Source organism: Aspergillus brunneoviolaceus, assembly GCF_003184695.1.
Source record: "Aspergillus brunneoviolaceus CBS 621.78 unplaced genomic scaffold BO95scaffold_35, whole genome shotgun sequence".
NCBI classification, from domain to species: domain Eukaryota; kingdom Fungi; phylum Ascomycota; class Eurotiomycetes; order Eurotiales; family Aspergillaceae; genus Aspergillus; species Aspergillus brunneoviolaceus.
Genome location: NW_020290765.1, coordinates 144,328 through 171,815, shown reverse-complemented (window position 1 = coordinate 171,815; position 27,488 = coordinate 144,328). Strand labels below are relative to the sequence as shown.

The 27,488-nt window shown below is 50.2% G+C and overlaps 9 protein-coding genes across 9 annotated transcripts; 5 read left to right on the top strand and 4 right to left on the bottom strand.

The window, feature by feature from the left end:
- The first annotated feature begins 3,433 nt into the window (after positions 1-3,433).
- BO95DRAFT_413987 (putative bis(5'-nucleosyl)-tetraphosphatase) lies at positions 3,434-4,818 on the top strand. The gene is made up of 2 exons (XM_025584300.1): positions 3,434-3,643; positions 3,721-4,818. Exons 1-2 carry the CDS (start codon positions 3,518-3,520, stop codon positions 4,681-4,683), a joined length of 1,089 nt encoding a protein of 362 aa, XP_025442089.1. The 5' UTR covers positions 3,434-3,517; the 3' UTR covers positions 4,684-4,818.
- A 61-nt stretch (positions 4,819-4,879) lies between these two features.
- BO95DRAFT_135545 (uncharacterized protein) lies at positions 4,880-5,273 on the top strand. Its single transcript, XM_025580544.1, has one exon. It carries the CDS (start codon positions 5,007-5,009, stop codon positions 5,211-5,213), a length of 207 nt encoding a protein of 68 aa, XP_025442088.1. The 5' UTR covers positions 4,880-5,006; the 3' UTR covers positions 5,214-5,273.
- A 60-nt stretch (positions 5,274-5,333) lies between these two features.
- BO95DRAFT_463847 (uncharacterized protein) lies at positions 5,334-6,695 on the bottom strand (the record flags this gene model as incomplete). Its single annotated transcript, XM_025589013.1, has 1 exon — positions 5,334-6,695. The coding sequence occupies one exon, from the start codon at positions 6,693-6,695 to the stop codon at positions 5,334-5,336; it is 1,362 nt and encodes a 453-aa protein (XP_025442087.1).
- Positions 6,696-10,392: 3,697 nt separating this feature from the next.
- BO95DRAFT_453311 (uncharacterized protein) lies at positions 10,393-13,855 on the bottom strand (the record flags this gene model as incomplete). The annotated part of the gene is made up of 7 exons (XM_025588199.1): positions 10,393-11,187; positions 11,253-11,534; positions 11,600-11,952; positions 12,014-12,179; positions 12,275-12,279; positions 12,558-13,706; positions 13,777-13,855. 7 exons carry the CDS (start codon positions 13,853-13,855, stop codon positions 10,393-10,395), a joined length of 2,829 nt encoding a protein of 942 aa, XP_025442086.1.
- A 203-nt stretch (positions 13,856-14,058) lies between these two features.
- On the top strand, positions 14,059-15,059 carry BO95DRAFT_442952 (putative small nuclear ribonucleoprotein SmG). Its single transcript, XM_025586565.1, has 5 exons — positions 14,059-14,141; positions 14,216-14,287; positions 14,444-14,518; positions 14,597-14,629; positions 14,706-15,059. The coding sequence occupies exons 1-5, from the start codon at positions 14,112-14,114 to the stop codon at positions 14,730-14,732; spliced, it is 237 nt and encodes a 78-aa protein (XP_025442085.1). The 5' UTR covers positions 14,059-14,111; the 3' UTR covers positions 14,733-15,059.
- On the bottom strand, positions 14,953-19,410 carry BO95DRAFT_135464 (transcription initiation factor TFIID subunit TAF2). The gene is made up of 4 exons (XM_025580543.1): positions 16,916-19,410; positions 16,495-16,863; positions 15,652-16,443; positions 14,953-15,583 (listed from the first exon to the last, which is right to left on the bottom strand). Exons 1-4 carry the CDS (start codon positions 19,229-19,231, stop codon positions 15,218-15,220), a joined length of 3,843 nt encoding a protein of 1,280 aa, XP_025442084.1. The 5' UTR covers positions 19,232-19,410; the 3' UTR covers positions 14,953-15,217.
- A 299-nt stretch (positions 19,411-19,709) lies between these two features.
- Positions 19,710-21,881, top strand: BO95DRAFT_442950 (sn-1,2-diacylglycerol cholinephosphotransferase). The gene is made up of 6 exons (XM_025586564.1): positions 19,710-20,021; positions 20,102-20,205; positions 20,267-20,392; positions 20,451-20,494; positions 20,546-20,623; positions 20,677-21,881. Exons 1-6 carry the CDS (start codon positions 19,994-19,996, stop codon positions 21,587-21,589), a joined length of 1,293 nt encoding a protein of 430 aa, XP_025442083.1. The 5' UTR covers positions 19,710-19,993; the 3' UTR covers positions 21,590-21,881.
- A 433-nt stretch (positions 21,882-22,314) lies between these two features.
- On the top strand, positions 22,315-25,006 carry BO95DRAFT_389568 (putative choline transporter Hnm1). Its single transcript, XM_025583580.1, has 13 exons — positions 22,315-22,501; positions 22,623-22,703; positions 22,765-22,815; positions 22,913-23,089; positions 23,143-23,331; positions 23,414-23,601; positions 23,667-23,690; positions 23,746-23,773; positions 23,848-24,060; positions 24,127-24,184; positions 24,253-24,384; positions 24,460-24,644; positions 24,735-25,006. The coding sequence occupies exons 1-13, from the start codon at positions 22,390-22,392 to the stop codon at positions 24,902-24,904; spliced, it is 1,608 nt and encodes a 535-aa protein (XP_025442082.1). The 5' UTR covers positions 22,315-22,389; the 3' UTR covers positions 24,905-25,006.
- A 501-nt stretch (positions 25,007-25,507) lies between these two features.
- On the bottom strand, positions 25,508-26,447 carry BO95DRAFT_363446 (uncharacterized protein; the record flags this gene model as incomplete). Its single annotated transcript, XM_025582616.1, has 5 exons — positions 25,508-25,580; positions 25,645-25,702; positions 25,757-25,851; positions 25,912-25,937; positions 26,019-26,447. The coding sequence occupies 5 exons, from the start codon at positions 26,445-26,447 to the stop codon at positions 25,508-25,510; spliced, it is 681 nt and encodes a 226-aa protein (XP_025442081.1).
- Between the last annotated feature and the right edge of the window lie 1,041 nt (positions 26,448-27,488).

Here is a 27,488-nt window from a genome sequence, read left to right as displayed (position 1 = left end):
GACTACTGGGCCCTAGGTACCGAGTAGACTAGACCCTCAACCATGTGATGGATGGGACAATTAGAGCTTGTCCTGAGGACTCGTTTTTTCTATCATGGTATACCACACGCAATCTTCTAGATGTGTTCATGACATCATGCATGATCGTCTTTCATTCTTCTCCTCGATTAGAGAGGAGAAATAAAAAGCAATATACCTCCCAAGCATGGAGAGACAAAGGTGTAGGTAGGGATTGACTGGACACAAGCGAATCATGTTCTACCAAAACTTTACTCCGTGAGGTAAGGACAAAGTTATCAGGATTCTTATCCTGGTGGGTACTACATGTACCAGCATCGGGGGTTGAAGATCAGGAGAGAGAGAAAAGAAGTCTGGGGTCTGGGGGTGAAGACTGGAGTGTAGCAGGGTGGGTTTGTCCGTGTTTGCCACAATGGATCTGTGGGCACTGATGTGTTTGACTCAGTACATCTGGAAATTATGGGACCCAGCGCATGAGCGACTAGTACTGTAAGTAACTTACGACCCTTGGACTGCTCGGCTCGTTGAATAAAGTATGAACCGATGTCAGGTACACTATGGAGTATGGAGTACATAACCTATGGCACCCACCGGCCGAAAGAAATTCATCCCTCGCGTTGAGTTTTGCTGGGGGTCCTATTTCCCCGGGGCCGAGTTTCCCCTTCTTGTCTGCCGCAAAAGCCTTTGGCCCCATTCCGATGCTAGTAGGAAATCATGACCGACTGGCTGGGTGGCCCTCTCCCATCCGTTTCAAGCCACGCAGCTGTCAATGCCACGAGGTCTTTTAGACTGGGGAGGAGGAGAGGCCAATCAAGTTTACGAGGAGGGTCACAGCAGAATGTTCGTCCGGCGAATGGGAGATTGAGGGAAGCGATGCAGAAGAACAAATCAATCAGCATTATTTCTCTTACCGTACACTTGATAACACTCAACGATCGGGATCCCGAAAATAATTACCTACCTGGGACCCCCCTCCCCCTTTCTGGTAGGATGATGGGGACGGATTGGTGAACAAGGATCAACAAATCTGCATCATCTCCGTGGATTGCAACAAGGACGGGGGCCAGGTTCCTTGCTGTGGTTGGGATTGATCGTGCATGGTGTTGACAAAGTAAAGGCTTGATCCCATAATCATGGTTCGCTTGGGCAAGAGAGTTGGACTTTCGCGCCATCTTTGCCATACTTTAGTAGTCCTGAGAGGCACTAAACCATCATGATTGTGCTGTACTAGGCATCAGATGAGGAACCCGTACGGGAAACTAGTGGAATAATTCAACAGGAGAACAAACCTCAACTACGGCCGAAAATCCGTCCCACTGAAGCAAAACTGTCCAGACCCTCTTTATCTCGTGACCAATTTTGAAAGTCTCCATTGAAGGGGGCTATACTCGTGGGTCAAAGCATTGTTTCTCAAAACGAAGCCGAGGGAGGGGCAGCGGGCTCAGAACAATGATACATTAGCATTCAAAGTCATACAAAGAGCCTCATCCACACACAAACAACGCTCCAGACTGACTGACTGATTGACACCACGTCACTCCGGTTGCTGAAGACGTGGCTGAACTCACCGCACCCCTGCCACAACCGCCCATTTTGAGACTGCAAAGGACGTAAGTGCTTTGCTCTATGCAACGGCAGATGCCGAACCATACATTCTTTTTATGCCTTGCCAATTTTTAACTGATTGGCTGCTGCTGCTGGGTGCAGATACCTGCAAGTCCTGTACATGAGCACACGAAAGAGTTAAGTATGTCCACTCACTACTGCACTCTTTGAGTGATCGAGGTAGATCCTCGGGGATCATCTGGTTACCTAACTATGGTGACGAAAACATGATGGAGTTCATGGGGTCCCACTTATCACCAAGATCGCGATCAGCGACACCGGTCGACTCTCCACAGTTCCAAGTGTAAGAAATCCCGAGTCTAGTGTGAGTGACACATGGCCAAAGAGGGAGCTAACTGACTATCAACAACCAGACGCGGGAGAGGGCGGGCACCCGGGGGGTTAGGCTTAATCCCCGGTAAACGTGCTCTGGGATGGGAAGAATAAATGACTGGCAAGTGGGAACGCCCCGGCCGCGCCGATAGGGAAAATGGAGCAAGGATGCACGAGCCATACTTGTTGGGGTTAAGTGCAGTCGACGGGGTGGGAAGAGGCTGGCTGAGCCAATTCCAAATTCTTGGTTCGGCCGCGCCGGATTGGACCTGCATTGCCTACTGTATGTACTGTATGTACTGTACTATACACAATATGTGTGTGAAGTTCCAATCGTAGATCATAAGGTGATCATTCCTTTTCACATACGACGTACAGTATGTACATGACTTGATGCATTGCTAGAGCGTTAAGTTCCTTCTGCATCCCGTTTCTGGATTCTTGGACATATTAACACGTAGAGTCGTGGTTGATACAGTGACTGGTTGGGGCCGTTGCTGAGGTTTGAGTATAGGTTATTATAGGTTACGAGAACAGCTCCAGACCATGTTCTGGAAGCATTCAAGGTAGTCTGGACTCTACGATGGGTGAGATATCACAGCATCATCTGAGTTGATGATGATAGAGTCAGGACATGACATATCGTTGAAGCATGGGAATACTTACTAGGTGTGTCGAAAGAAGGGATGCAAGTGACATTGTATATGTGCTGGACCGTGAACTGGTTAGGGCTTTAGATTTATCTAGTGCTCTAAACAGACTCGGAAATATAGGATTGGAGAACTGTCTTCTGTGTGGCTTCGAGAGTTTGTGTACTAAATAGCACCCTTGTCATTGATCGAGCTGTCATGTACAAGAGCGCCCAAGATTTATGCAGCGAGATCGTGCTCTCCGCACTTTTTATATATTGTGGCTAGTACTCACCACGACACATAACCACACTGCATAAAATGTGTTTGATATGCCTACTATCGGAAGATACGCTACAAGGGCTGGAAGGCTGAGGCCATTCAAATTGTGTTGATTGGTGTGGAAGAGGAACTGGCTATCGCTACGTGGTGTTTTCTCTTTCCGGTGTCACGTGACCCGGCGTTACCAGGCCACACACGCCGACACCTAGACATGTGTAGACTCTATTCATTCCCCACATGCAACTCAAGCTATGGCGCTCATGATTTATGAGTTGTCTTTCCTGTGTCTTTTTATCATACTTCGAAATATGAGCACGTGGTCGATCTTTGTAGATTGGAGATTGCTAGATATGCTGGAGGTAAATTAGGTTTGCAACCACATGGTAGATGGAAATGACAGTCTCTGAAAGCAGATTACAGTCTTTTCTGTTCTATATCAATGCATCATGCTTGTAGATAATTGTATACCGGACGCAATCTGAATTTCCGTGCCTGCATCCAAATATCTCCTTTCGGCTAGCCGTTCCTGCCCCGCATTCTTGCCTCATCCCGCCGCGCTGGAGGAAGTCGTCATTGCCATTCTCCAACTCCGCACTCCGCCAGGACTGCAGCAGCTGCAACACAGCATCCGACACCACACATTCGACATTATGCAACTGGGTCTTTCGGAGAGTCTTCCGGCTCTGGTCAGTCGACGATTCACAACCGCCAAAGATGCTGGCCATCTCCTCTTTTCTCCAACCCAGCTCGTGACACTCCATGCTTCGGGGGTACCGGTAAATCATGTCCTTGTGCCATCAATCCCTGGGCTACGCGCAAGCTTTGCTGACGCCTTCACTCAATCTTGCCCTAGTATCAACTTCGTTACTGTCCAGCTCTCGCAAAGAAGCCGACGAGTACCCCGAAGAACGAAAACGCCAACCCTAGCGGACCGAAGTTCGATCCCTTCGAGAACCCGTCACCGGAGCTTCTAATAGCTCAGATCCCCCGCGAAAACCCGACCCATTTCTTGGTCCTCAACAAATTTCCCGTGATTCCCAACCACTTCATCATCGCCACCAAAGCCTGGAAAGCCCAGACGGATCTTCTGGAGAAGGAAGACCTCGCAGCCGCCTACGCCTGTGTCAAAGCATGGGCCGAAGCAGAGGCTCCGTCCTCCGCGCGCGGCAGGAAGCTGTTCGCCTTTTTTAACTCGGGCGACGAGAGTGGCGCGAGTCAACCGCACAGGCACCTGCAGTTCCTTCCCGTGGAAGCGATGGCCCAGCAGGAGCAACAACAGGAGCACTCGGACGACTGGCGGCCTCTGATAGATATTGTCGCCGCCACCGCGCAACCGGCAGCCACCGGCGGGTCTGGTGGCTATCGGCGGTCGGATCGAGTTCCCTTTGCCCACTTCGCGCTCCCCTTGCCGCCAAACCCCTCGAGCGAGACCCTCTTCGCAACATATCTTTCTCTGTACAGGGCTGCGGTAGCTGCAGCTGCAGCAGCTGCCACAAACAGCAGCAACAGCAATCGCCGCGTCCAAGAGACGACCGGCCCCGCCGCCGTCAGCTATAATCTCGCCATGACCGAGTCCTCGATGATCATCTGCCCCCGGAGAAGGGAAAGCGCACACGTCCCAGTTGAACCTGGCGCCAGTGCGGATGTCGCCGAGGCTGGAGTGGTCGCCCTGAACGGCACCATCCTGGCCGGAACCCTCATGGTCAAGGCTGAGGCCGAATGGACCGAGTTGCGCCGCAATCCGCAGTCATTGAGCAACGTACTTTCGACGATTGGCTTTCCGCAGTTGAATCTGCCGGAGGTTTCGCAGCTATAAGGTGTGAAGCATTATGCTAGCTTGGTTAGATGAGTCACATATGCATCAGTGAATCTGCACATATCTACGGAGTAAACTTTTGTGTCATACCTACTCTTACGTGATAGAGATATAATACCATTGGTTTATTTTCGGAAAGGGACTGTAGTATATAAGAGTAGATTGACTGCTAAATTGGCTGTATAGATGGCCCCGTACCGCCCACGCAAGCGATTTCTACATCGTAGTTCTACACTTGAGACCCCTCCCCCCTCTTCTATTTCCAATCCAGTCATTCAGAGCAAGGCGAACAGACAGACTGAAAGACAGGAAATAATTTCCCGATGTTCCTGCCGGGAAAGAACGAACCGGAAATGTCAATAAACCAGCCGGTCAGTCAGTCAGCCGGGCCATCTATCATCTTCCGCCGGGCAACGGCAACCTTCCTTTCTTCTATTCTCACTCAACACTTCACATCATGCACCTCACACCATTTCTTCTTGCACGTCGCATTCCCAAAGAGGTATGAGCCTCCGTTCTCATATATATAGAGCGCCACCTGTTTCCAGGATACCTTCGGCGGCTGAGCAAGGGTGGGATTTCGAGACTGGTAATCGAAGAGGTACGGGCACTGCGACACCTGTCGGCCGTGTCCCAACCGAGTCACCGCTTCACAAAGAAGTTGAATCTGCAACAGGAACGGACGTAAGAAACTCAAGGTCGATATATGGGATTATGCTCACAGTTGAATCACGCAACCAACAATAGGGAGGGGGGTGGGGATCAATGAACTTTACATCTCTATCTTGCCATTGCGGCTTTCTCACTCGGGAGTGCTTGGGTTTGGTCAAAGTCCGATATCTGCCACGAAGGGTGGATTCGGCCTCGGCGAAGTTGCAAACCTCCTTGATGGTCTTGTACGAAAAGCCTTGCTGCTTGTACTTGATCAAGAGCTTGTTCTTGGCATCGGATCCGCGCATCGTGGATTCTCTGAGTGCGCCTCCTATCCCAACCGCTACATGTCCGTTGGCTGGGGATAACTGCGGCTGGAATGGAGGGGGGAGCGGATGATGTGAAGGAGCAAAGGTAGACGAGTCCTGGTGTTGATAAGAGTATGTTGGAAGAGGCTGATAGTAGGTTGGTGCCTGACTTGTCATTTGTCTCTCCGGGACCGGAAGCATGTCAGGATAGCCTGTTTTGCCAGGACAGACTCCAGCTAATGGACTTGGAATGTCCGACCACCCGTCATGGCTGGACTGAAAACTGTCATCTGGAGAGTGATCCGGCATTGAAATCAGCTGGTCGAAAGTACCACTCAGCTCATCATTGCATAAATGGGCTGTTGCGCTGGACACACAAGGTGCGGGATATGCCAGTTCATCGTGGCTGATATCCCTCGAATGCGTTGCACATCCCACTTGATAAACTTCAGGTATGGACCAGGTGAGAGCACTGGTGGTATCTTTCGTCTCCTCTGCGCTTCTAAAGCTATCATTGAATGTCACAACGGAGCTATAATCCCATGGTACTTCGACTTTCGGCAGTGGGACTTCAGCATCGTTGTTGCTGGTGGCTATTCCAGGCTCTTGATGCGCGACACTAATGAGGTGATCGGCGGGCAGGCACTCACTATCCCTAACGCCAGACGCAACCAGGTCCTGCTTTGAGCTTAAAGCTCTGTGTGGAAACAAGAACGGCTCGTTGGCCACGGTGCTCGTGTCGAATTTGATGTTCGGAGGACTAGCAGCGCTAGAAGCATCGTCCAGGCATACAGCCGGAGAACAAGCCACAGGTGCCTTCTGCAGCGGCTCTGAGACAACCCCAAGGTGTTCAAGTTGATTGCAGTCCGTTAGCAAGGGACTCCGTTTGGCAGGCATGTACGAGCAACAGGCTTCCGCTAATGTCGGAAGAGGAAGACCGTGAAAAGGTGGCTCTTCACGCTTGGCCGAATCGAGTGTAGAAGGAAAGATCGACCAGTAGGAGATCTCTCTCTCTTTGATCGAGTCTGAGATCATCATATAGGTGTTTGTCATTTCGATGATTTTCGAACAACGCTGGTCAACTTCATTGGACCCAGCGAACTCCGACAACAGGGCTGATCAGGCAACAGTATCAGACTCAACTCGCAGAATATCTGACAAAACACAGGAGTGTATTCAACCTACCTTCAGCAAGATTTGCCAGAGCGTGACATTAAATGAAGGTGCTTGCCAGGTGACTTGCTTCTTAGCTATCGAGCTTCTCGAGGAAAGATAGGCGGCGTTTTTTAAGATGCCACGCTCCACTTCCTTGCTCAGTTCACCGCTCCAGTCTTTGACTGCTCGTATGTTCTCCTGGAATAGCGAGAATTGGACTTAGATGTCGTATCATGCGCGTTGTCGGGCGAGCCAGGGCACCTGCAGGCAGCGATGCAGTCACTCAGCACATCGAACTTCATATGGTGAGGTTTCACTTGTTGTTGAAGAGTTGCGGTCAACTTACTCAGAACATAGACCAGGCGATTGGTCTGTTGCACTCGGAAGCGAGATTCAGTTGCAATGCCTTTACCCTCAACGAGTCCCAATCGAAAGGCTAGCCCCTGCTGTGTTTCGGTCGAAAGAAACAAAAAGCACGGAGAAAGATGGCAGTGGGCGTGAATGATAATGGAAGGGACAAGGAACAGCCCGGTATCCAAGACTTGGTCACTTTCCGCCACTTGGTCCAACAGCGAACAATGTCTCGGTCCACTGTCAACGCTCTTTGTGGCAAGTATTATGGCTCCAGCACAGCGGACGCGATGGGGTCGTCACAATATACAATGCGTTCAGCTCAAGACACTGTCTCTAATCCAACACGCGAACGTTGACACTTGAAGAAAAAAGATAGTAGCTCTCGAGAAATCTCCAGGGCAGTCTTTAGCTCATCGAGGAAGAGCAGAAGCGATGTGCCCCTTAAGTCCTTCTCTAATTCCATATCCCTGACAGTCGTGATGCTGCGATATGAGTATTGAGGTCCCTCCACACTTCCGGAGCCACATTCCTTGTCCTGTACAGAACGAAATCCTTCTTGTCCCCTCTCTCCGCTTCCCCGGCCTAGTTATTGAGGACTGAAGCATGTCCCCTTGAATGGCTTGCCGAAAAGGCGTGGAATCCGACCGAAAAGGCCTAAAACCTCGACGACCAAGCTCTCATTCCAGCTCTTCCTCATATCAAGCTCCCACACGGAAGGCTCAACATGGAACTCATCTGGAAGGAGGGTCATAAGCCGAATAGAAGATCATCTCGTGGCGTTCGGCGACGAAGAACAGGACTGGCAAGGATCGATAGTCGATTGGTCAGATCTGAATCAGGATTTTCCAACTGTCAAGGGCATTTTCTTCAAGGTTTCTGGGACCCCGGATGAGACTCCACTGTCATTAACCTGGGATTCATCTGTGATTGGGTGTGGTTGGTTTGGCTGTGCTGGCAACCAGTTCGGATACTTACATATAGGGCTTTGTCCGCTTCCCTTACTTCATCCACCGCGACGTTTGATCGGAGAATTCACCACAATTCCCCGGTAGATCTGCCAGCGTACCTGGTCTCCCTCTCTTTGTGTTGTGAATAGATCTCTATTGATCCGATATTTTTTTTTTGCTTTTTCTACTACTTTCTGGTCACTTGTCGACTGGCCAGCTCTAGCTTCTCTCTTGCTCCCCCAAGCCTCCCTCCACTCCACAACGGACGACGAAACGTTCCTGCATCTGCAGGTCAATTCCGATCTTGATCACCAACCCATGGCCAGTGACAGGGGAAGGGACGGGGAAAGAGTGGTCCAAATCCGGGATACTAAAAAACCAGAGCTCTCTCGAAGAAGGGGGTTCCTTCTTTCGCGTATGAACTCCCGTGATCCAAACCAAATTCAGCCAGGATATAGCCCATATCCCTCCATCCAACCCGCCCTCAAACGTCCCTGCCTTTCCCGACCCAATCAGCAACAATCCAACGGTGATACACACAGTCGGAGCTTGCGACCCGGTGGGTTGACAGACAGATAGACAGATCACGCACGAAAGACTAGACTAACCCCCCCCCCAAAGGTCCAGATGAGATGCTGTTGACCTATCGCTCGGCCTATCGATTCTTTCTCAGCGCCCCCCGTTCACGATGCGAAGGAACGGTCTGGATGCCTGCCTGCCTGCCTGCCTGCTTACCTGTAGGTGGCCCTATTTAGCATACCTTCCTTCCCTCCCGCTCTACATACCCGCCGTCATTTACCTTTGTTATTAGCTTAGTGACCACTGATGCTGGCGCTGATGGGGCCACGGCGCGGCGCCTGTCGGTAGGCGTTATGCTCCTTCCTTCGTCCATCCCCAAATCCTCGCTCCGCCCAGTACTCACTCACTAAACTTACTACCAATTATAGATTCTCACTCTCTTTCTCCGCTTCTAGGATCATTGATCCTGGCCATGCTGGGCCCCCTTCCCCCATCCCTGTCCTCGGGCCCATCCCATGATAAAGCTGGTGATCACGTTTTATCTATCTATCTATCTATCTATTCATCATCCAACCCCAGACCCCAGACCGGGACCATCCTCGGAAGCTTACAGTTATGTTGTCATTGCCTATCCCACTTGATTCTTTTCTTGGTTTCAATCTCCCTTGAGCAATTTTTCGGCGTTGGGTACCAATGGTGACACGGCCAGGGTATCTGTACATGGGTAGTTGTAGTCTACAGTCGTACATAGTACCTATGATAGTACTCGCCAGGTGTACTTACTCGTAGGACATAGTCGTTATGCCTGGAGGAAAACATTTGATTGGTCACTTCTTGATTGTACGTAGGGTATAGCTACCAGTCCACTTGGAAGCCTACCTATCAGATTCACTAAATGTTCGAAGAATTTTTATGTAATGTAGAAAAAAAAACACAGAAATGGCAGGGAAATGAACCACTACCGTGGTTTTTTTTCATTTCCAACCCCAAAGTCCGGGGACCCCTGCTACTTCCGTGTTTAATTTTGTGGTCTTTTTTTTTCTTTTTCGCTTTCTCCCCATTACTCATCCTTGGGGAGGACTTTCTCCGTCCCATCGGACTGTTACCTCTTGCTCGGGTTGCTTTTCCAATGATTCCGGGGATGGGGGAAAGGCGGACCGATAGCGTGCTTCTTACTTTCTTGCTTCCCCTTTGTCCCAACTCTCAGTTATCTTTCTACGAGATATGAGAAATTACGAAGCAGAGCACTGATGGGGAGGTTGGGGGGGGGTCTTCAAACGAGACTGTTTTGATCTCTTATGTCTCTTCCCGTGGGTGACTACCCAGTTTGCCAACGGATCATTCATCCTAGCCGTCGCGACCATTGCGAGAGTGGCGTGTCATCTTGTTCTTTGATCATGAGGGACAAGGTTACGGCGGGTTGAGAGTCATCTATCAGATGAGTGCAATCACTACGGCCTGAGACACAGGTTCTACTGCTACAATACTGCACCTATTGTGCTCTACCTGTGGCCCTTGCCCACAATGACCCACAATAGAATGGAATAGGAATGGATTTTTGCAAACACAAGTGGCGACAGCCGGGGATGAACTGTATTTGTCACAGTCATCCTTAGAAATGATGTAGAAATGATTGTCACAGAAGCCTTCCTGCAGCTCCATCGTCCGAAATGGCTACCAAAGAGCTTCGATTGACTGCTTCCATCCCATTTGGGGCTTGATGCGCTCACCATGACGGTCCAGAAATCGGTCAACTAGGAGCACTGTGACATGGCTTAGTAATTCAACTGCACGGAAAGAGGGGATCTCGACTTACCAGTTAGAAGAATAAGCGTGAAGGTATACAGAATAGCCGGAGATGTCATGAACGAGTAAACGAGCGAAAAGTGCCGGGAAAATCCGATCAGACCGGCTAAGAATATCCCAAAACAGACCCGCACTGCCACACTGATAGCAGCACAGATACCGCGGGCATGGCGACGCGTCAACAAGACGAATGCAGCAAAGAAGAACATGGCCAGACTTGCCACCGCAAAGTAGTAGATATAGACAAAGCTAAGGAGCTCCATGTACATTCGCAGTAACCGATCACTACCCATCGATCCAATGTCTGCATTCTTGGAGGGCATGATACCCATGCTGGAGAACAAAGCCGCTGTAACATTTCCGACCAGGTTACTGAGAAGGTCACTAGTGGCAGGGAAGTCATCTGGCCCATCCGATGGGCACAGTGGCTGATACGGAAGATCGTCCAACAGTTGGGAAATCGAGATTTGTTCATTGATCGCGCCCCGGCTGTAGTTGATCTCCATATCAGCAATGGTCGTGCGCAGCAGATGAATGGCCTCTTCTGCCATGGGTCTTGGCTCTTCGCAGGTCCATAATATCGTCTCAGTCAGATACTTGAGCTTCAGAGTGATGTCCAGAGTCAAGGCAAGGATCTGAGAGCCTTCGAGCAGAAGAATGAGAACGACATGGAACGGAAAGTGGAGCTGGGCCCAGATCTGCTGAGAAAACTTGCCCATGGTACGCCGTGGGGAGAGATCGAAGTACGCTTGCCATAGAAAATACTAAGTATTCCCAAGTAGTTAGCATGTCTCGGACTCGACGGGGAAGAGCATGGCTGGATCCATACCACACTAGTCGTGACGCCGAGAATATGGGCAAACGACCACTTGGTCCATCCTCCCGGTCCGACTGTCTTGTTAACAATCCTTGTGATAGCGATGACGCCCTCACCGATAATTATCAGGGTTAGTAGCCCCATCCTTACGTTCAGATGAGTGTCCTGAAGACCGATCCCTGCTTTCACAGAAGACGTCCCCATGACTACCCACATCTCTATGGCGAACAGAACGAACCAAACAATCCAGGCATATGTGCCGTCCACACCTCGGCTGCGAAAGGCAAAATACATCTAGTGACAGGTCAGTTTCCCAATCATCCTCATGCCGATGCATGTTCTATATTTTGAGTGCTTACCCAGAAGTAGATGAAACCCGTGATAAATAAGGTTGCGGCGATAAAATAAATTCTTTTAGACGCAGACCTCATACGCTTGCTCAGGAAGACGGCGTCGACAGTGTATTGTATAGAAAGCAGAAGCCGACTGACACCGAGTATCAGGCTCAATGACTGGAATGCCCAGATGTTCTCGTCTTGCATTTGTGTGGTAAATCGAGTCCCTGCTGACGCAAATTCCACCATCACGGCCATTTGGATAGCTTTACAGATTCGCTCAAAGATCGAGTCGCGAGCGAATCGAATATCGAACAAGGTCACTTGGAACCAGGTGAACCAGACCACCCCAAGAAAGCCAACATATGCCACCAACGCTGCCAGGACTCATTAGATCAGGGTCAACACGAGCTGTTAAGGGGGAATCTCAAGTCTAACCATCTACATTGTTGATCTCATGCGTAGCTGTGAAAGTTGAGAGGTTGGCAACGAAGAAGAGGTCAAGGAACAATTCAATTGGAGTTGCATCAGAATGATGATAGAGGTGAAGAAGCTCTCCATCTGTCTCGTCGATAGGCGATTCAATGAACGGTATAACACTTCGCTGACATCTAAATCTTGCTTAATCAGTGGAAGCAAAGCCGAGATGCAAATAGGCTGGCCTACGGGGCAGTTTCTTCTTTTTCTTTTTCAACACACTCGGTCTTACGCAACGGTTGATGGAACCAAGAGAGAAAGAGTGGCGGAGCCATGTTCGACCGGGTCAACAAGGCATAGAGTAGTTTTCATGCGGGTGGGTATCACAGAAAGATAAACATGCGGTCATGATGCGATAGACAGTAGGATAATGAGCAAAGGCTTGACAACAGAAGTGTTGCAGCTAGGGCCTTGTCGGTCTGTCAGGGCAAGAACAATGGACGAGATCCAGACACGAAGAAACAAATAAAGTAATCACGCCTTCAGGGTTCCTGTTCCGAGTTACTTGCCGTCGAAGGTGCCATTGATGCGCCCAGGCCCTCCAAACCGCGGGAGTTCGCAAAGTCGTCAGCTGCTGATTGATTGCCTTCGACACCTGACGATGCTTCAGCTTCCTGCTTGAGCTTTTCATAGGTATCGCCAGCCTCTTTTATCAGGACCTGGATCTCCACCTCGCGGACAGCTATGTCGGCCTTCTCCTTCCGCAACTCTTCCATGCGATCGACTATCTGGGCTTTGGACTTTTCCAGGACGGCGAGGTTCATACGTAGTCGCTCAAGGGAATGAGCAAGACGCGGAAGCGAGGTAACTTTAGGTGGTGTTTTTGGCCGACCAATACTGTCCCGATGACTGTTGCCCATCGCAGCTCGTGTTTGCTTAGCTTCGTAGGCCGCCTTTTCTTCCACATCCGAATCGTCTTCTTCTGAGAGTGCCTCGGCGTCGTCGATAAGTTCTCGCATCTCCTCGCGTTGCCGTCGCTGCTGTTCGCGCTCTGCTTTCCTTCCAAGGGAGATGCGACCATCTTCCACAAACTCGTCAAATCCTTCAGCAAAATCTTCGTCGTCACGGACCAATCTGGTATCCTCGGCTTGCTCCCGTCGACCCTGTAAATCCCATTCATCATCATCATCATCGCCACCAACGTCAAGAGAGATAAAGTCCTTTTCCGTGGTCGAAAGACTCCCATGTTCCTTAGCGAGACGTGCTCTCCGAGCTTTCTTCTCCCTAATCTCCCCTTCACTGGGGATGGCCGCTGGCGCTGATACCTTCATCACTTCTCCAAACTTGGCAGCCACGTCGATCGTCTTCTCCTTCTTCTCCTCTTCCTCGGTGCTTGTCGCCTTCGGGGTCGAGGGGGTCGACTCGCGCAGCTCCTTTAGATAGTCCTGACTATAGCTCGGCCGATCTTGCTCGGGTCCAACCCTCAAGGAAGGAGGATTGCCAGCCCCAGACGGAGTTAATGACCTCTGAAAGGCGCTCTTTTCCAAGACCCGTCGGCCCAAGCCATGTCGCTTTGGCATTACTACCTCACTTTCATTCTCACCATCGCCGCTGTTGTCCGTCATCGACGTCTCGCCGGGACCGAAGGAGAGACGCAATTTCGACTTTTGTTTCGTTTTGAAATTCGACGGACGCTTGACAACGGGTCCGGAGTCTAGAACTAGTCAGATCCCACTGTCCTTGCTAGAATGTTAAAGCAGTATTTGCATGTTTCAACAACGAACCTTGCTCCCCGCCATCGCTATCTTCGTCATCTCCTCCGATTTTGCGAGGTTTTCGGCGATTAGCAACCTTTAAGCTCATTGTAAACAGATCCCGACCGTATAAGTCCTCTCCCTCGTCCAGGATAACAACAGTAGCGGCCTCCGACAAGCACTGGCGTCACTGATTCCACTTCCGCCGCCCCCGGTTTCTTTCGTTGGAAGCTTCCCCCGGGAACAACCTTTATCCGGGCCAGCTTATCCCTCCTCCTCCTACGCCGCCCGCTCGCTGTACGTCAAAAGTCCGCAACGCGACAGCGGGATATAATAGACGATCCACCCGATCAAATCAGCCCAAAATGCCTCAAGCTCAGCCGGAATTGAAGAAGGTATGATCTGTTACTTCGAGCTCCAATCTATCCCTGAATCGTGATTTGCTGACAAGGTCTTTTTCTCTATCTAGTACATGGAGAAGCGGGTATTCTGCCAACTGAACGGCAACCGCAAAGTCATTGGTATCCTGCGCGGCTACGATGTGCGTTTTTATATTCTTGATTGATTCCATCATGGGGTGGAGGCATCACGGAGCACGGAGAAAAGACCCCTGGATGCTTGTTTCCTCACGCGGAGTCCCAAATGCCTCTTCTTGTATTTTTGAGAGGGATGTCGCTAACGGCGGGCTGCATGGCAGGTATTCATGAACATTGTGCTCGATGAGGCTTTCGAAGAGAAGCAAGGTGGTGAGAAGGTCGCTATCGGCATGGTGGTATGTTAGCTCGGACCTCCTGACTCCAAGACTTAGATCAGGACCAGAAGAAAAGCTGATATTGGGAATGTTTCATAGGTCATCCGCGGCAACTCCGTTGTTATGCTTGAGGTGGGTCTTTCTATCCTCGTCCCATCCCTTCTTGTCATCCAGTGGTCGCACTGACTAACTTACGTGCGTTACTTAGGCTCTGGAGCGTATAAGCGACAAATGAGAGAGGTCAGAGGCGGCGGGAAACTGAAATTGAAATGTCTTTTTATACCTTCATTGTGGGATTGTTTTGAAATGCAATAAGGAGTTCACGGGTTGGTTTGCTCGCATGGTATGATCGAGTACAATTCATGTACTTGACTCTCTGGCTACGAGAATTTTCATTACGGACTAAGTTTGGAAGGCCTCGAGGGTGGAATCTCGTGAGGGTGAAATTTGCTGGGAGAGATGATCCTTGACAGCCATACTAATCATCATTTTCCTTTGCAAAGCCTGAATCCCAATCCAACAGATAGGCGGCTGAACTATCTGTCACCTAAGAATAATCCAGAATAGAGTGATGGTTCTTCTAGAATATAGAATTGTCAAAAAAGATAACAATGATCCATGCAACCCCGCGCCATGCGTCTCCTGACCTGACCCCTTTCCGAAGTCCCAATGAGATAACGAATTAGGCAAATAATGGTATCGAGTTTGTTTTGGGAAAGACTATTTCGGCTTCTGGCCGAATTTCAGTTTCAGTTTGAACCCCCCACCACTGGGCGTAGATGGTGTTGAGGGAGCAGTTGCTGTCTTCGGTGCCGGCGCCTGGGGCGCAGGGGAGGGTAAATTTGGAATGTGCAACTTTGGCGTCGGTTGCGGGCTCGGTTTCGGGCTCGGTTTCGGGCTCGGTTTTGGGCTCGGTCTCGGGCTGAAGGGGGCTGCACTGGAACCCAGCTTAGAGCTCTTGAATGTAATGCGAGGGGGAGGCGGTGCCATCGCCTGGTCTTCGCGCTTGCGCTTGGCAGCAGTAGAATCTTTCGATGGAGCAAGCGCTGTCCGGATTTTGCTCGACCGGAAGAAGTGTAATCGACCCTATGTGGTGTTAGCGGGACTTCTTAGCCGCTGTGCGCGGTGTGTGCTGGCGCGCTGGTAGGACTCACTCTTCCAAGATGCTTCACAGCCCAGTAACGAGGATACTTCAGGGTAACCATACGGGTTGTGATAGCATCATATAAGACTCGACAGAGATCAGTAAACTCGGAGAGTTCCAGTACCCCAATGTATGGAGAGTTGCATGCAGCCCAGAGCGATTCTTTCAGGACCTGATCGCCTGATACTTCGTTTTTCAAGGCCCCCAAGGCTCCGATAACGGTCTGTCTCCGTGCAAGATCCGCTTGGCGGACTTCAGTTGAGGATTCTTGCTCGATAATTAAGTTGTCGGCATCAGCGGGTTGTTCTTGGTTCACATCGCGGCCGAAGGCAACAGGCGCCAGGGCTTTGCCGAATAAGCCATGGAGTCGTCGCCTAATCAAAGCGGAAGAATCGCTTGACATGGTGAATATGAACCACCGCAGAAGTTCGGGGCTCCGGAATAGATCGAGTTCGACAAGACATTCGAATGCGGCGAGGCGGAGAAGGTCATAAGTGCCAGCTCGTGTGTAAGGCAAGAACTGCATCATATCGAGACTCGATATGTTGGCTTTCATAAGTTGCATCTGACAACGTAATGCGGCGCGAGAATAGATGTTCTGGAAAGAACTGGACCATTCGTCCATTCTTCTGTATCTATCGATCTCTGCAATGGCGTCTTTCTCTAATTGATCCTCTGCTTGGGTCTCAAGCACACGATCCATATCGAAATCATCGAGGTCGTCCATTCGAGACTCGACTTTTCCCAGCATCGCGTGGCAAAGCGACTCCATCAATGTCGCGACGTAAAAATTGTCCGAATACTGCGACACCATGAGCATATACATATGAATGACTACGGGTAGGAGGCTCACCTCATTATTAGAGTTATCATTGAACTTCAACTTGTCATACAAGAAGCGCTTCACCCTCATTGGCGTCTTTCCATTGTTGTCGCGTACTTTGGATATAGCTTCTGGAATGACTAGCTGGAGTACATATGCAGCTCTATCGGCGAAGTCGTTCGAGCGAGTCATCGGAGACCCCGGGAGACAGAAAAGTTCTTGAAAAGCTCTCTCAAGGTGGAACAACCCAAGCCAGTTGATTTCTTCCTTGGCATGCTTGACTAGGGCTTGAGCCGCAGCCACACGGATGCCGTAAAAGTACCTTCGGTCCATAAGAGTTCGTACAAATATGGACGAGATCAGCGGGTGCTCGCGCTGAACCGCCATGTATTGCAACGACTAGTAAACTGTCAGCATGTGCATATGTGTAATAAGTATGAGACGAGCTGACCTCCAATTGCGCAATGACATCTCGATCCTGTTGGAGTTGTGAGAGATACATGTATCCTGGCATTGCCAGTGATAACTTGCAAACCCATTCAAAGTCTGCGTCCATGCGAATCCACTCATAAGATTCCTGTCCCATTCTCTCTTCGTCCTCTTTGCTCCAATCGGCAAGCCTCCATTCTTGGATTTCTTCTTCGCTCTGTAATACGTCGCCCAGACAATATAGCAGGACGTCCTCCTGTGCTTCAGCGCTAGGGTCACCACCCGATGCAGCAGCTGCACGCTCCTTCTGCCTCTTGTTCCTCTTCAGCCGCTTGTACTTCGTGTTGTAGGGAATGTCAAACTTGGTGACTCCTTCTTTGATCTCAACAATGTGTTCGTAAGGCGTACCGTCAGCTTCATGAATTCTTATCGTCATAGAACCGGTAAAAACAGGCTGGACAACTCCGGCATAGACATTGCGTATCTCTTCTTTGACGTCACGCATAAACGCGTTTTTGTCGAGATCACGTGTACTTGATGGGTCTGCTTGAACTTGTCTTATCATCATTTCGACAACAAGTTTTTTCTTGTTGAATCGTTGCGTAGCCTGGAAGCGCGGACACCCAGCGCCATATACCCACTGCTGAAAGAACGCATCCAGCTTTGCGTGACCAAGTCGTTCACAAGTCTTCTGGAAAAGTGAACTGGTGACGGCTCCATTTGGTATGTCGCCCATTCTGGAGTTCAAGAATAGCCGAGATATGATCCGAGACATTGTTGCCTTTCCGCTTGCCTTCGTAAGCCGCCGGTCGAGAATGAACAAAACGAGGGGAGCTTTGAGCGCAATGAAGTCTATCTCAGAAGGATCTATGTGTAGGATGTTTCCCATGTCATGGATTGATGGTCGTTCATAATCCAGATCGCAGACTTTATCAGACATCTGTTTCAGACGAAAGCGATATTCATTGTTGCCACAAAGCTTTCGCATGAAAGTGTCCGTGATATACCAAGAGACGCCCACGGTGACCCAGGTATCAGCAGGCTCTTTGGGGACGATATTGACGCCGATCCACTGGGATGCGAGAGCATGAACCAAAGTACGTGTCGAATCATACATTGGATCAATGACTTCTTCGGGAAACAATGAGTGGCTGCTGCAGATGGAGAGACAGGCCGTTGGCAGTGTGCCTTCGGGCAAGTCATCTACGAAGCAGACCTTGTAGCTTGAAAATGGATAAGAGCCGTATGACAGTGAGAAGAAGTCTATAGCTTTCGCCATAGGGAAACATGTATTGCGAACTTCGTCCGCCCTACCGGGGAGACAGAACGCATGCAAAGGAATCGCATTTTGACCAAGCTGTTCATCCTGATCACTTTCGCGGAAATCTGCCAGGTTCACGTACTCAAATGGACCGATTGCGAAGCCAACCTGCTGTGCCGAGAGAGGAGAGTAGCAAGCAAAGGAAACTGTTTTCTTGCTGGAATCCTTCGGGTCGATAATCTCGTCCGTAAGATCGCCGGAACAAACGACCGCTACATCCAATCCCTCATCATCCGATGCAATATATGGTCCTGGAGCATTCGACCGGCCGGAACTGCCCAAATTCGCCTGATCCCGCAGCTTGCGATCGAACATATCGCCCAGCGTGCATGGACATTTAATCGATATCTCCCATGTGCAACGTGAAGCAGGGTCGTCTACACACGGGAAAAGCGGGCAACCGACTCCGTACCCAAGCGAGTTTGTTGTGTAGGCATGGGGATAGCGTCTGTCGCCGTTTTCGACCCCTACGAACTGCAGCCCGTCTCGTATGTTGTCGGTAACGAATTCGATATACAATGTCAATGCCGTGAACCGCGGAAGTGATGTCTCTGCTGCCTTAGAGCTCAAAGGCCCTTCCCCCTCATCAGCTGCCCCTGTAGCGCGTAGGGTCATTTGATCCTGGGCCTCGATAGAGAAAGGATCGAGTTCATCGATTCGAACGCTTTTCGGAACAGACACGAGCAAATCGGGCTCTGGCGGTGTCTTGAGCAGTCCGTCTATCTTGGCGGAAAGACGTTGATGGTAGTGAGGGCCGTATAGTTGGAGTGTCTCATACTGATCCACGTATTTGACCGTCGGTACCTTCCCACTGACATTCAGACGTCTGAGCTCGCCTTGCCGGAAGTTCAGTCGTAATACGCGAAGATCCTTGTGATGCGGGTGAATTGTAATCTCGGTCTTTCCCTTGAGGCTCTTGGTCGCAAAGTCGATTTCAAGCTCAACCTTCTGATGCGCGACAGTAAAGCCTAGGTCCGGCCTAGGAGCCCCGGAGGGAGGCTCGACGACGCCTGGCATGGCGCAGGGTATACTCAGTCGTGCACTGCGCCGCGAGCGCCACACTGACCATCCACCGTCATGTCCAGGCTCAAAGAGCGACGAGACCAGTACCTGATATCACTTTCCTTTCACCTCGGGCGCGATTGTTGAACGATCTTGGGCGACAGAGTTGGGGAAGATGTTATCGGCTGAATCGGTAGGACGAGCTTCAACGGCGGGGAAACAACAGGAACAAGGCGGAGTGAGGTGAGCTCGGCTTGGTCGATAATCTTCGTCGCGGTATCAGGAGAGAAAATGCACCTCCAGCGGCAGGACCCAGAAAGGGCGTCGAGAAGGAATAACACAAAAACACAGAAAATGAGGTTCACTTCAATTTCTCACCATGTCGCGTTTCCAGCGTCGAAAGCTTGCGGAGCACGGTAACAGACACGTGATTCCGTTCCCGTTCCTCTCTTCCCTCTTCCTTTCTTGTAGCCGGGATCATCCAACTTGGAACCCGAGGCCCTCCTTTTCCTTCTTTTTTTTCTCCGCCCAGAGTCATTCCTCCTCTCAAGCAGACTCCAAGACAGGACTATCTTTTCCCCGTCTTTACTGCCCTTGGCTGCTTTTTCAGCGTTCAGCACTACGTAATAGTAGAGAGGCTCAATCGGTACATTGAGGATCCGTGATTGTTCGCGAGCTATTCTCCTCCTTTCAATTGCATACCGCGCGATGCGCCATATCTGACTATTCTAAATCGTTTTTCCGAGACATTCTTCGTCATACATATAACAATCCAGAATGAGCGTAATTTTCAGAAGGATCCAAGGTGTGTCCATGCAATTCTGCTTCAGTACTTTCCCCAGCCCTGCGCTTGTGTAGAGCTAATTGGCCCTGCGCATCTCGTAGCGATCCAAGACTCGCTTTCCGATGATATCTTGATGCCTCTGAAGAGCTACAAGTATCAGAGCGTCGATAAGTCCTTTATCTCGAACTATATACTTAGGCACTACGTAAGGTTGCCCTCTTCAATCGCCTTCGCCCGCTGGTCTGACCCTCAGAACTCCCGACTAGTGGAATGCATTTGTTGAGATTTTACCACTCTCGTTGGCCCCGAATATGGTCACACTACTGGGTTTCCTTTTCATCGTTGGGAACGTGATGCTTATAGAGATCTATATGCCGGATCTTGTGGGCCCAGTAAGAGCACCACCCTACAATCTACCATCTCCGCGAAGCTGAACAGTTGTGTGCGAAGGGTCCTTCTTGGTTATATTACAGCTTCGCTTTTGGCATGTGGATGTGAGTCTGCACCTTTGATCTCGGTGTTCTAGTGTCACTGACCAGCGCAAGGTACTCCACTCTGGATAACGTCGATGGGAAACAAGCGCGCAGAACCGGCACCTCTAGTGGTTTGGGTGAGCTTTTTGAGTAAGCATTCATGTCTATCTCTGATAAGACAATAGGGAACTAACGTTAGGCAGCCATGGCATCGATTCGCTGAACTGCACCCTGGCTAGTTTGCTTGAGACGGCGGCGATGGGCTACGGTTCGTCGAAACTAGGTGCATACACAGCTCTGGTTCCGTGCCTCGCTATGTATTTCTCGACCTGGGAAACGTACCATACGCACACCCTTTACCTCGGTTACTTTAACGGTCCTACCGAGGGTTTGCTTATCGCGATTGCGATCATGATCGCGTCAGGTGTCTACGGGCCTCAGATCTGGTCCCGGCCGATCGTTGAGTTCTTGAACTACCCGCAAATCTTCGGGAACAATTCTATGAAGGACCTGTGGATTCCCGTACTTCTTGGGTCTTTTCTCCTTGGCCACCTTCCTGGCTGTGTCCTCAACGTTATGGCTGCGCGCCGGAAACAAGGCCTGCCCATTACCCCCATCTTCAAGGAATGGGTGCCCATGATCGTTTTCACTGGTTGCAACCTTGCCTGGCTTTTCTCTCCGTATTCGACTCTGCTAGCTCAGAACCGACTGGTTCTGTATTGCTGGACCATCTCGTTCGTCTTTGGACGCATGACGACTAAGATTATTCTTGCTCATTTGTTGAGACAGCCATTCCCGTATTGGACGGTGCTGCAGACACCACTCATCGGAGGTGCTATCCTGGCCAATCTACCACGTCTGGGCCTTCCGATGGTGAGCGCATCTTTCGAGCTACTCTACTTACGTCTTTACCTTATGGTGGCGTTCGTCGCGTACATGCACTGGGCATTCCTGGTCATCAACAGAATCACGACTTTCTTGGGTATCAACTGCTTGACCATCCGGCGTGACAAGTCCGTCGCGAGAGAACAGGCGTATCGCGAGCTTGGAGAGGGCACACTTGCTCCTCTCAACCCTAGCGCCGACCCCAGCAAAGGCGGTTACAAGAGCCATTGATCGAAGCTAAGCGGTGAACTAACGGTGCTCAAATACACAAGGCGGAACCCTCGGTCGAGCTTGTTCATGATATGCACAATCAAACGGCTGCTTGACCCGACCGACCGGGGATGTATAAAAAGTCCTGGCTCAATGATTTTCATGTCTTCTTCCATAATGTCTCTGGCCTACCGATTGATGAACTTATGACCGCAATAAATGGGACACGAGGACAAGCAAGGGCTGGTGATTGAAAGGTGTCAGTATATATAGATCATAGACAGTGTAATATTAATGATTTGCAAAGGTTCACTCCATCATCTTGTTGAGCCCTAGAACTGGTAGTTTTTCTTTGGCAGAGACAACCTTTTCTGGTATAGTCCAGGATCTCGGTTCAATCTAATGCGATTATCGTCTCATCTATGGAGTACGCTTTACCTACCTAACCTTAGTCCGAATACCTCCTCGGCAAATAGCCCACCCCCAAAGCCCTCTGATCCGTACCGTTGCTTCAGATCACTGCCCTGCAGACTTCAGACCCATTTATCCTCCGGTGTTTTCACTCGGCCAACCGGTGATTTCCCCCAAGATGACCGGTGCCTCTGCCACCGACCGATAAGCAGACCCTCCAATCAATCCTGATAAGGTTGATAAGGTGAAAGCAATGGGGCTATACTTAGTAGTTAGAGGGCCCTCTCACGCGCATACATCCCTTGAGTACCGCACTCGTCCCCCCCCCCCTCCCCCTCCTCCTTCCTTCCAACTTCTGAGGGAGCTTCTACATCCATCTTGAGCACATCAACTCTTCACCTCGCGTCAAAATGTGTGATTCCAAGACGGCCACGTCGCATGTACCGGCGCGACCATCTGACGACTATGGGCCTGGCAGCGTTCAAGTCCAGGATGCAGATGAGCTGCGTCTGGCGCAAATGGGTACGTACGTCTGGATTGGCTGCGTTTTTCCCTCTGCGCATGAGGATTCATGAGGATTGGAAGTTCTGACTGAGTCTCGATGATGGCGATCATTCAAGCTAACTTCTCAACATTCTTCCAGGACATAAACAGGAGCTCAAACGCCATTTCTCGGTATGGAGTCTGATTGGATTAGCGGCCAATTGTACCATTTCTTGGACAGGTATGACGAGTGGGAGATGTGCAATTTGATCTATTGGCTAAATAAATCTCCTTTTCAATAGGACTTGGACTGGGGTTGATTACCTCTATCAATGCGGGAGGACCTGGCGCATGTATGCAATTGCCCACCCCCCCCTTCCTGGCAAAATGGAAGCAATAGTAAAAGAGGAAGATCCAACCAACATGAGCTAAACATTGGGACTCGTACAGTAATCTACGGATTCATCCTGGTCTTCATCCTGCAGTGTTTCTTGGCCACGTCTCTGGCGGAATTCGTCTCGGCGTATCCGGTGGAAGGTGGGATGTATCACTGGATTGCAGCGATAGCCCCCCATCACTATAGCGATGTGCTGAGCTTCGCAACCGGCTGGAGCACCGTCTTTGGATGTATGCAGAAGCCTTGTCTTCCCTACAATCACCAGTACTAACTGCACTGGTAGGGATCTTCACCACGGCTTCGACGAACCTGGTTTACGCATCCAACTTCATGGCCCTCGTTGGATTATATAAAACCGATTTCGTGCTGCAGCCATGGATGACGTTCGTGGCATATCAAGGGTTCAATCTTCTTACGTGCGCCATTGTCATGTTTGGGAATAAGTGGATGCCTGCAATCAACAAGTTCTCGTGTAAGTGAAGATTTTGGGCTGATTAATCCTCTGTGTCCTGCGAAAGAACTGACTTTTTCCTTTCTGCTTCACGATTGATAAGTATGCTATCTTCAGTTGGCTTGGCTTGCCATCCTCGTTACTGTGGCGGCGGCGGCCCCGAAACATAATGATACTGAATTCGTTTTCCGTACCTGGATCAACGAGACTGGGTGGGAGAATAATGTCATTTGCTTCATTACCGGCTTGGTAAATCCGCTATATTCTCTGGGTGGCTTAGATGGGATCACGGTAAGAGTCATACCCTGTCAGACTTGCTCGATCTAAGAAGCTTCTGACTGACTTCTCATAAACAGCATATTACAGAGGAGATGCCAAATGTATGTACTTACCTTTCCCAGGAGGCGCTGGCTGTGCTGAACTGACTTCTCGCAGCCTGGAAGGAATGCTCCGTTGGCTCTGGGTAAGTAACCATTATCAATGCCGAGTTTATATCCAATATTGGTCTCGCTGACAGGTGTTATGACTCCGGATAAGCTTGCACTCTTGGCATAGCTTTTGTGACCGGATTGTCCTATCTTCTAGCTTTGATGTTCTCGGTCCAAGACTACACAACTCTTGCCGACTCGCCCACGGGCCTGCCTCTGGCGGAAATCTTTCGCCAAGCAACCCAGAGCCGAGGAGGTGCTTTCGCGCTTGTTTTCCTCTTGTGGGTGGCGGTAGGTCCGTGTATGATTGGTTCGCAGCTCAGTATGTTCCTGGCCCTTAAAACCCCCGAGTAGGTATTTACGTTAACACTGCTTTCCCTTTGAACAGGCACGGGGCGAATGTTCTGGGCGTTCGCTAGAGACGGGGGTCTTCCATTCTCGAGATTGTGAGTCTTTGATAGAAGCCTTGCCAATGCCCAACAGCGAAAGAAATATATGTTGACGGCCACTGCAGCTGCTCAAAAGTAAGCCCTCGATATGGGGTTCCGGTCAACGCCCAGCTAGTTGTCGGCATCATCGTCGCTCTTCTGGGGTGCATTTATCTGGGCTCTAGCACGGCTTTCAACTCAATGATGAGTTCTGCAGTGTATTTAATCTTCATTCATTCCCTGAAATCGAATTTGGAAGCTCCGGGGCTGGTTCTGACATTACCGCAACGCAGGACGATCAACAACTTCGCTTATCTTGTGCCGATCTTGACCAACGTGCTGCTCCGTCGGCAAACCATGCACCACGGCCCCTTTGCCTTGAGTTTTGCCATGGGGATGACGGTCAATATCATCACGGTGGCCTGGTTGATTTTTGCCATCGTGTTCTTTTCGTTCCCTTATGAGATGCCTGTGACCGGTAAGTGGATGACTCAGTTGTTATGGAGAAGGCCGTCTCCAGCGGCCTGCAAAAAATAAGGGCCCGGTGGCTAAATATTAGCTGGAATAGTATCGAACATGAACTATACATGTGTATGTGTCGGTGGATTCTTGTTTCTCGAGCTACTGTGGTGGCTCATTGCGGGCAAGAAATACTCGAAGCACATGCAAAAGGTAAAGGCGCATGATAGCGGGACAGCACACACATCGGTGGTCATTGCGGCCGATGAGAAAAGCTAGCTGCGCTAGCTATGAGGATGTGTGGTACGACGACTTAGGATGAGGCTCACACGTCATGCTACTTCGATACTATAAGTGAAGTGCGGCTGAATATAATTAAACAGGCTCCGGGCCTCAATGGTTCCAGATCATGAGTAAGGGGAAGCACGTAGAACGCATGCACCCCGAAGTTATAGGCTTCGGGGCGGGAGCGTATCGTTGACACAATACTCGGATGGCCACCCCGAATGTCGGGGACGCATCACATGAGCCCCTAGTCCCGTAGAAACTTTTCTGCAAAGTGATGGGTCAACACTGACTGTATCGAAGTGATACAAGCCATTGCCCAATACCTATCACAGTGCATCCCCAACGAAGTCTGTGATATTAACTATGTCCAAATAAGGCAAAACATGACTAATTGCGATGGTCGCTAAAATCTTCCCAGAGGTTTGTTTGGGTCAGCACATGGTGTTGGATGCAATATATATATATGTAAGAGTATATCTGCCTCCTTTCTCGAGGACATGAAACCAGGGGTGAATAGGTATATTCATTTTCGTTGACGTCGTGATTGTAGTAGAATGGCGGTTGTTTATGTTAAGGGCAAAGAGCAGGATCCCCTTAGCACGTCCGTCCAAAAAGGAAATCCTTGACAATCGGAGAGCTGGAAAATTCAGGATTCAGTAGAACGCAGCTTTGAACCACAATGTCAGTTCTTCGCATCCGTGCACAATTCTGCCACCAATGGCGCAACTCACTTCAGAAAATATTCCAAACCAGCGCGACGCGATTCAAGAAATTTAGGACGAAACTTGACTAAAGGGATCTGTGAGCTGGTGTACTCTCTTATGCAGCTTGTGCGACACATACAGATTACACTCTTAGGAGGTAAGGGAGGAAGTGCCTTTTTGGCATGCGGAAATGATACTATGAGGCGTTGTCGTAGGTCGTCGAACTCGGAATACCTGAACATAAAAATAAGCATTAGGTAATTTTGGCTATAGGCGAGAATGCGAAAAGCTTACCTCAATCGAACTGTTATAGGGCCACCCTGGAGCAGCTATCAGCACTCTACCAATGTCCCGTAGCGCTCAGAGTAGCAGCAGCGCAATTTTGGTACGCCCAAACTCACATCAAGTGTTTGAACCCTGCAATTCCAGACTACGTACGATCCAATCCCCGTCTTTCCCTGAACAACAACATAATCATCTACTGAGACGCTCTTCGCCCACAGTCCACGACTAGTCTCACATTCCGGATCTTCCGTGTGGTCCTCGAGGGTGATAGCCGGGCCAGCGTCGAGAGATATTTGGGAGATTCTGGAAGCAGCTCTGTGATGGGTCCAATATGGAGGGACTATCCCGGACATCGGGCGCTCATTACTCGAGGCATCCCGAGCTTGAAGCAAAGGGGTATCATCGCCGTTGATGGGCAGATTGGAGGGAGATGTATTTGTGTTCAGGGTGGTGTTGTCCGTGCTGGAGGTAGCCGAAGGTTCGGGGGAGGGAGAGTTTGGGTGCGGCGAAGGCACGAGGCCAGTATCCTCATTCGCTGGCTCCATCCATCTAAATGTCACTCGGGCAGATTTGGCGGAGACGATCCTGACTGTCACTAAGAATAGGTCAGGTCAATCACGATGCAAGCTTAAGGAGGAAAATGACCAGTAGCGGAGATTAACCCAGGGCAAGCTCAATGTCCACTAAGACTGAATAGAATAGTCTTCGAAGCTTTCCCGTGGTTCCAAGCAGAGGAATTGAATGAGGGGGAAGAGGGTCTGTGTCCGTTCGGCGTACATAATACAGTCAGATGCATGCCAGAATCATCGATGACCGGTCACAACAAGCCACGTCCAGGGCGTTATCCGGTAGGTAGACTAGTACTGTACGTTGGGACGAACGGGGGGGAGAGAAGGAAGTGCGGGGGAATTGAATCACGGGAAGAGGAGCTGATAAGATAGTTGGAAATGTTTCAGACCGTGGGACATACATACATACATGAACCAAGAAATGCGCTTTTAGTGCCTTTCAATTCAGCGCCAGCGTCATAAGTGTCTCTTGGGTTGAGGAACGGTCTCTGGTGGACGGCATGATGATTGAAGCGGCGATCATCCTCGGCAGACTCCGACGGCGACGAGGACTGCCACTGCCATGGCACCACCACCGGGCAACTTTCCCGCAGCTTCCATCCCGGGCAGTCCAAGCCACCTCCAGTCACGGGACTACTAATTACTGCTCGAGAAAGGCGGCGAGTCATGTGAGAAGTTAGAACAACAAACAAAGGTTCTTGAGCTGAATTAAGTTGTGTACATCATTTAGTGATTACTCCATTGCCCGAGTCTTTGATGCTATCCAACGGTGACTTCCCCCACGCCATTTCCAGCTGACAAGTCAGCGAGTTTGAAGACCGACTGGCTACTCCGTACGCTGCGAAGTCTGAAGAGTGTCGGCGAGTCGGAAGAGCCAGCAATTGGATTCCAAACTGGCCCAGTGGTGGAGGGAGATAAATGCCTTTTTTGGTCTAGGCTGCCTTCAGGGTCCAGACTAGAAAAAGCCAAGAGGGTCCGGCCCCAATCAGCGTGTTTGCGAAGGATTCTACCCTTCTG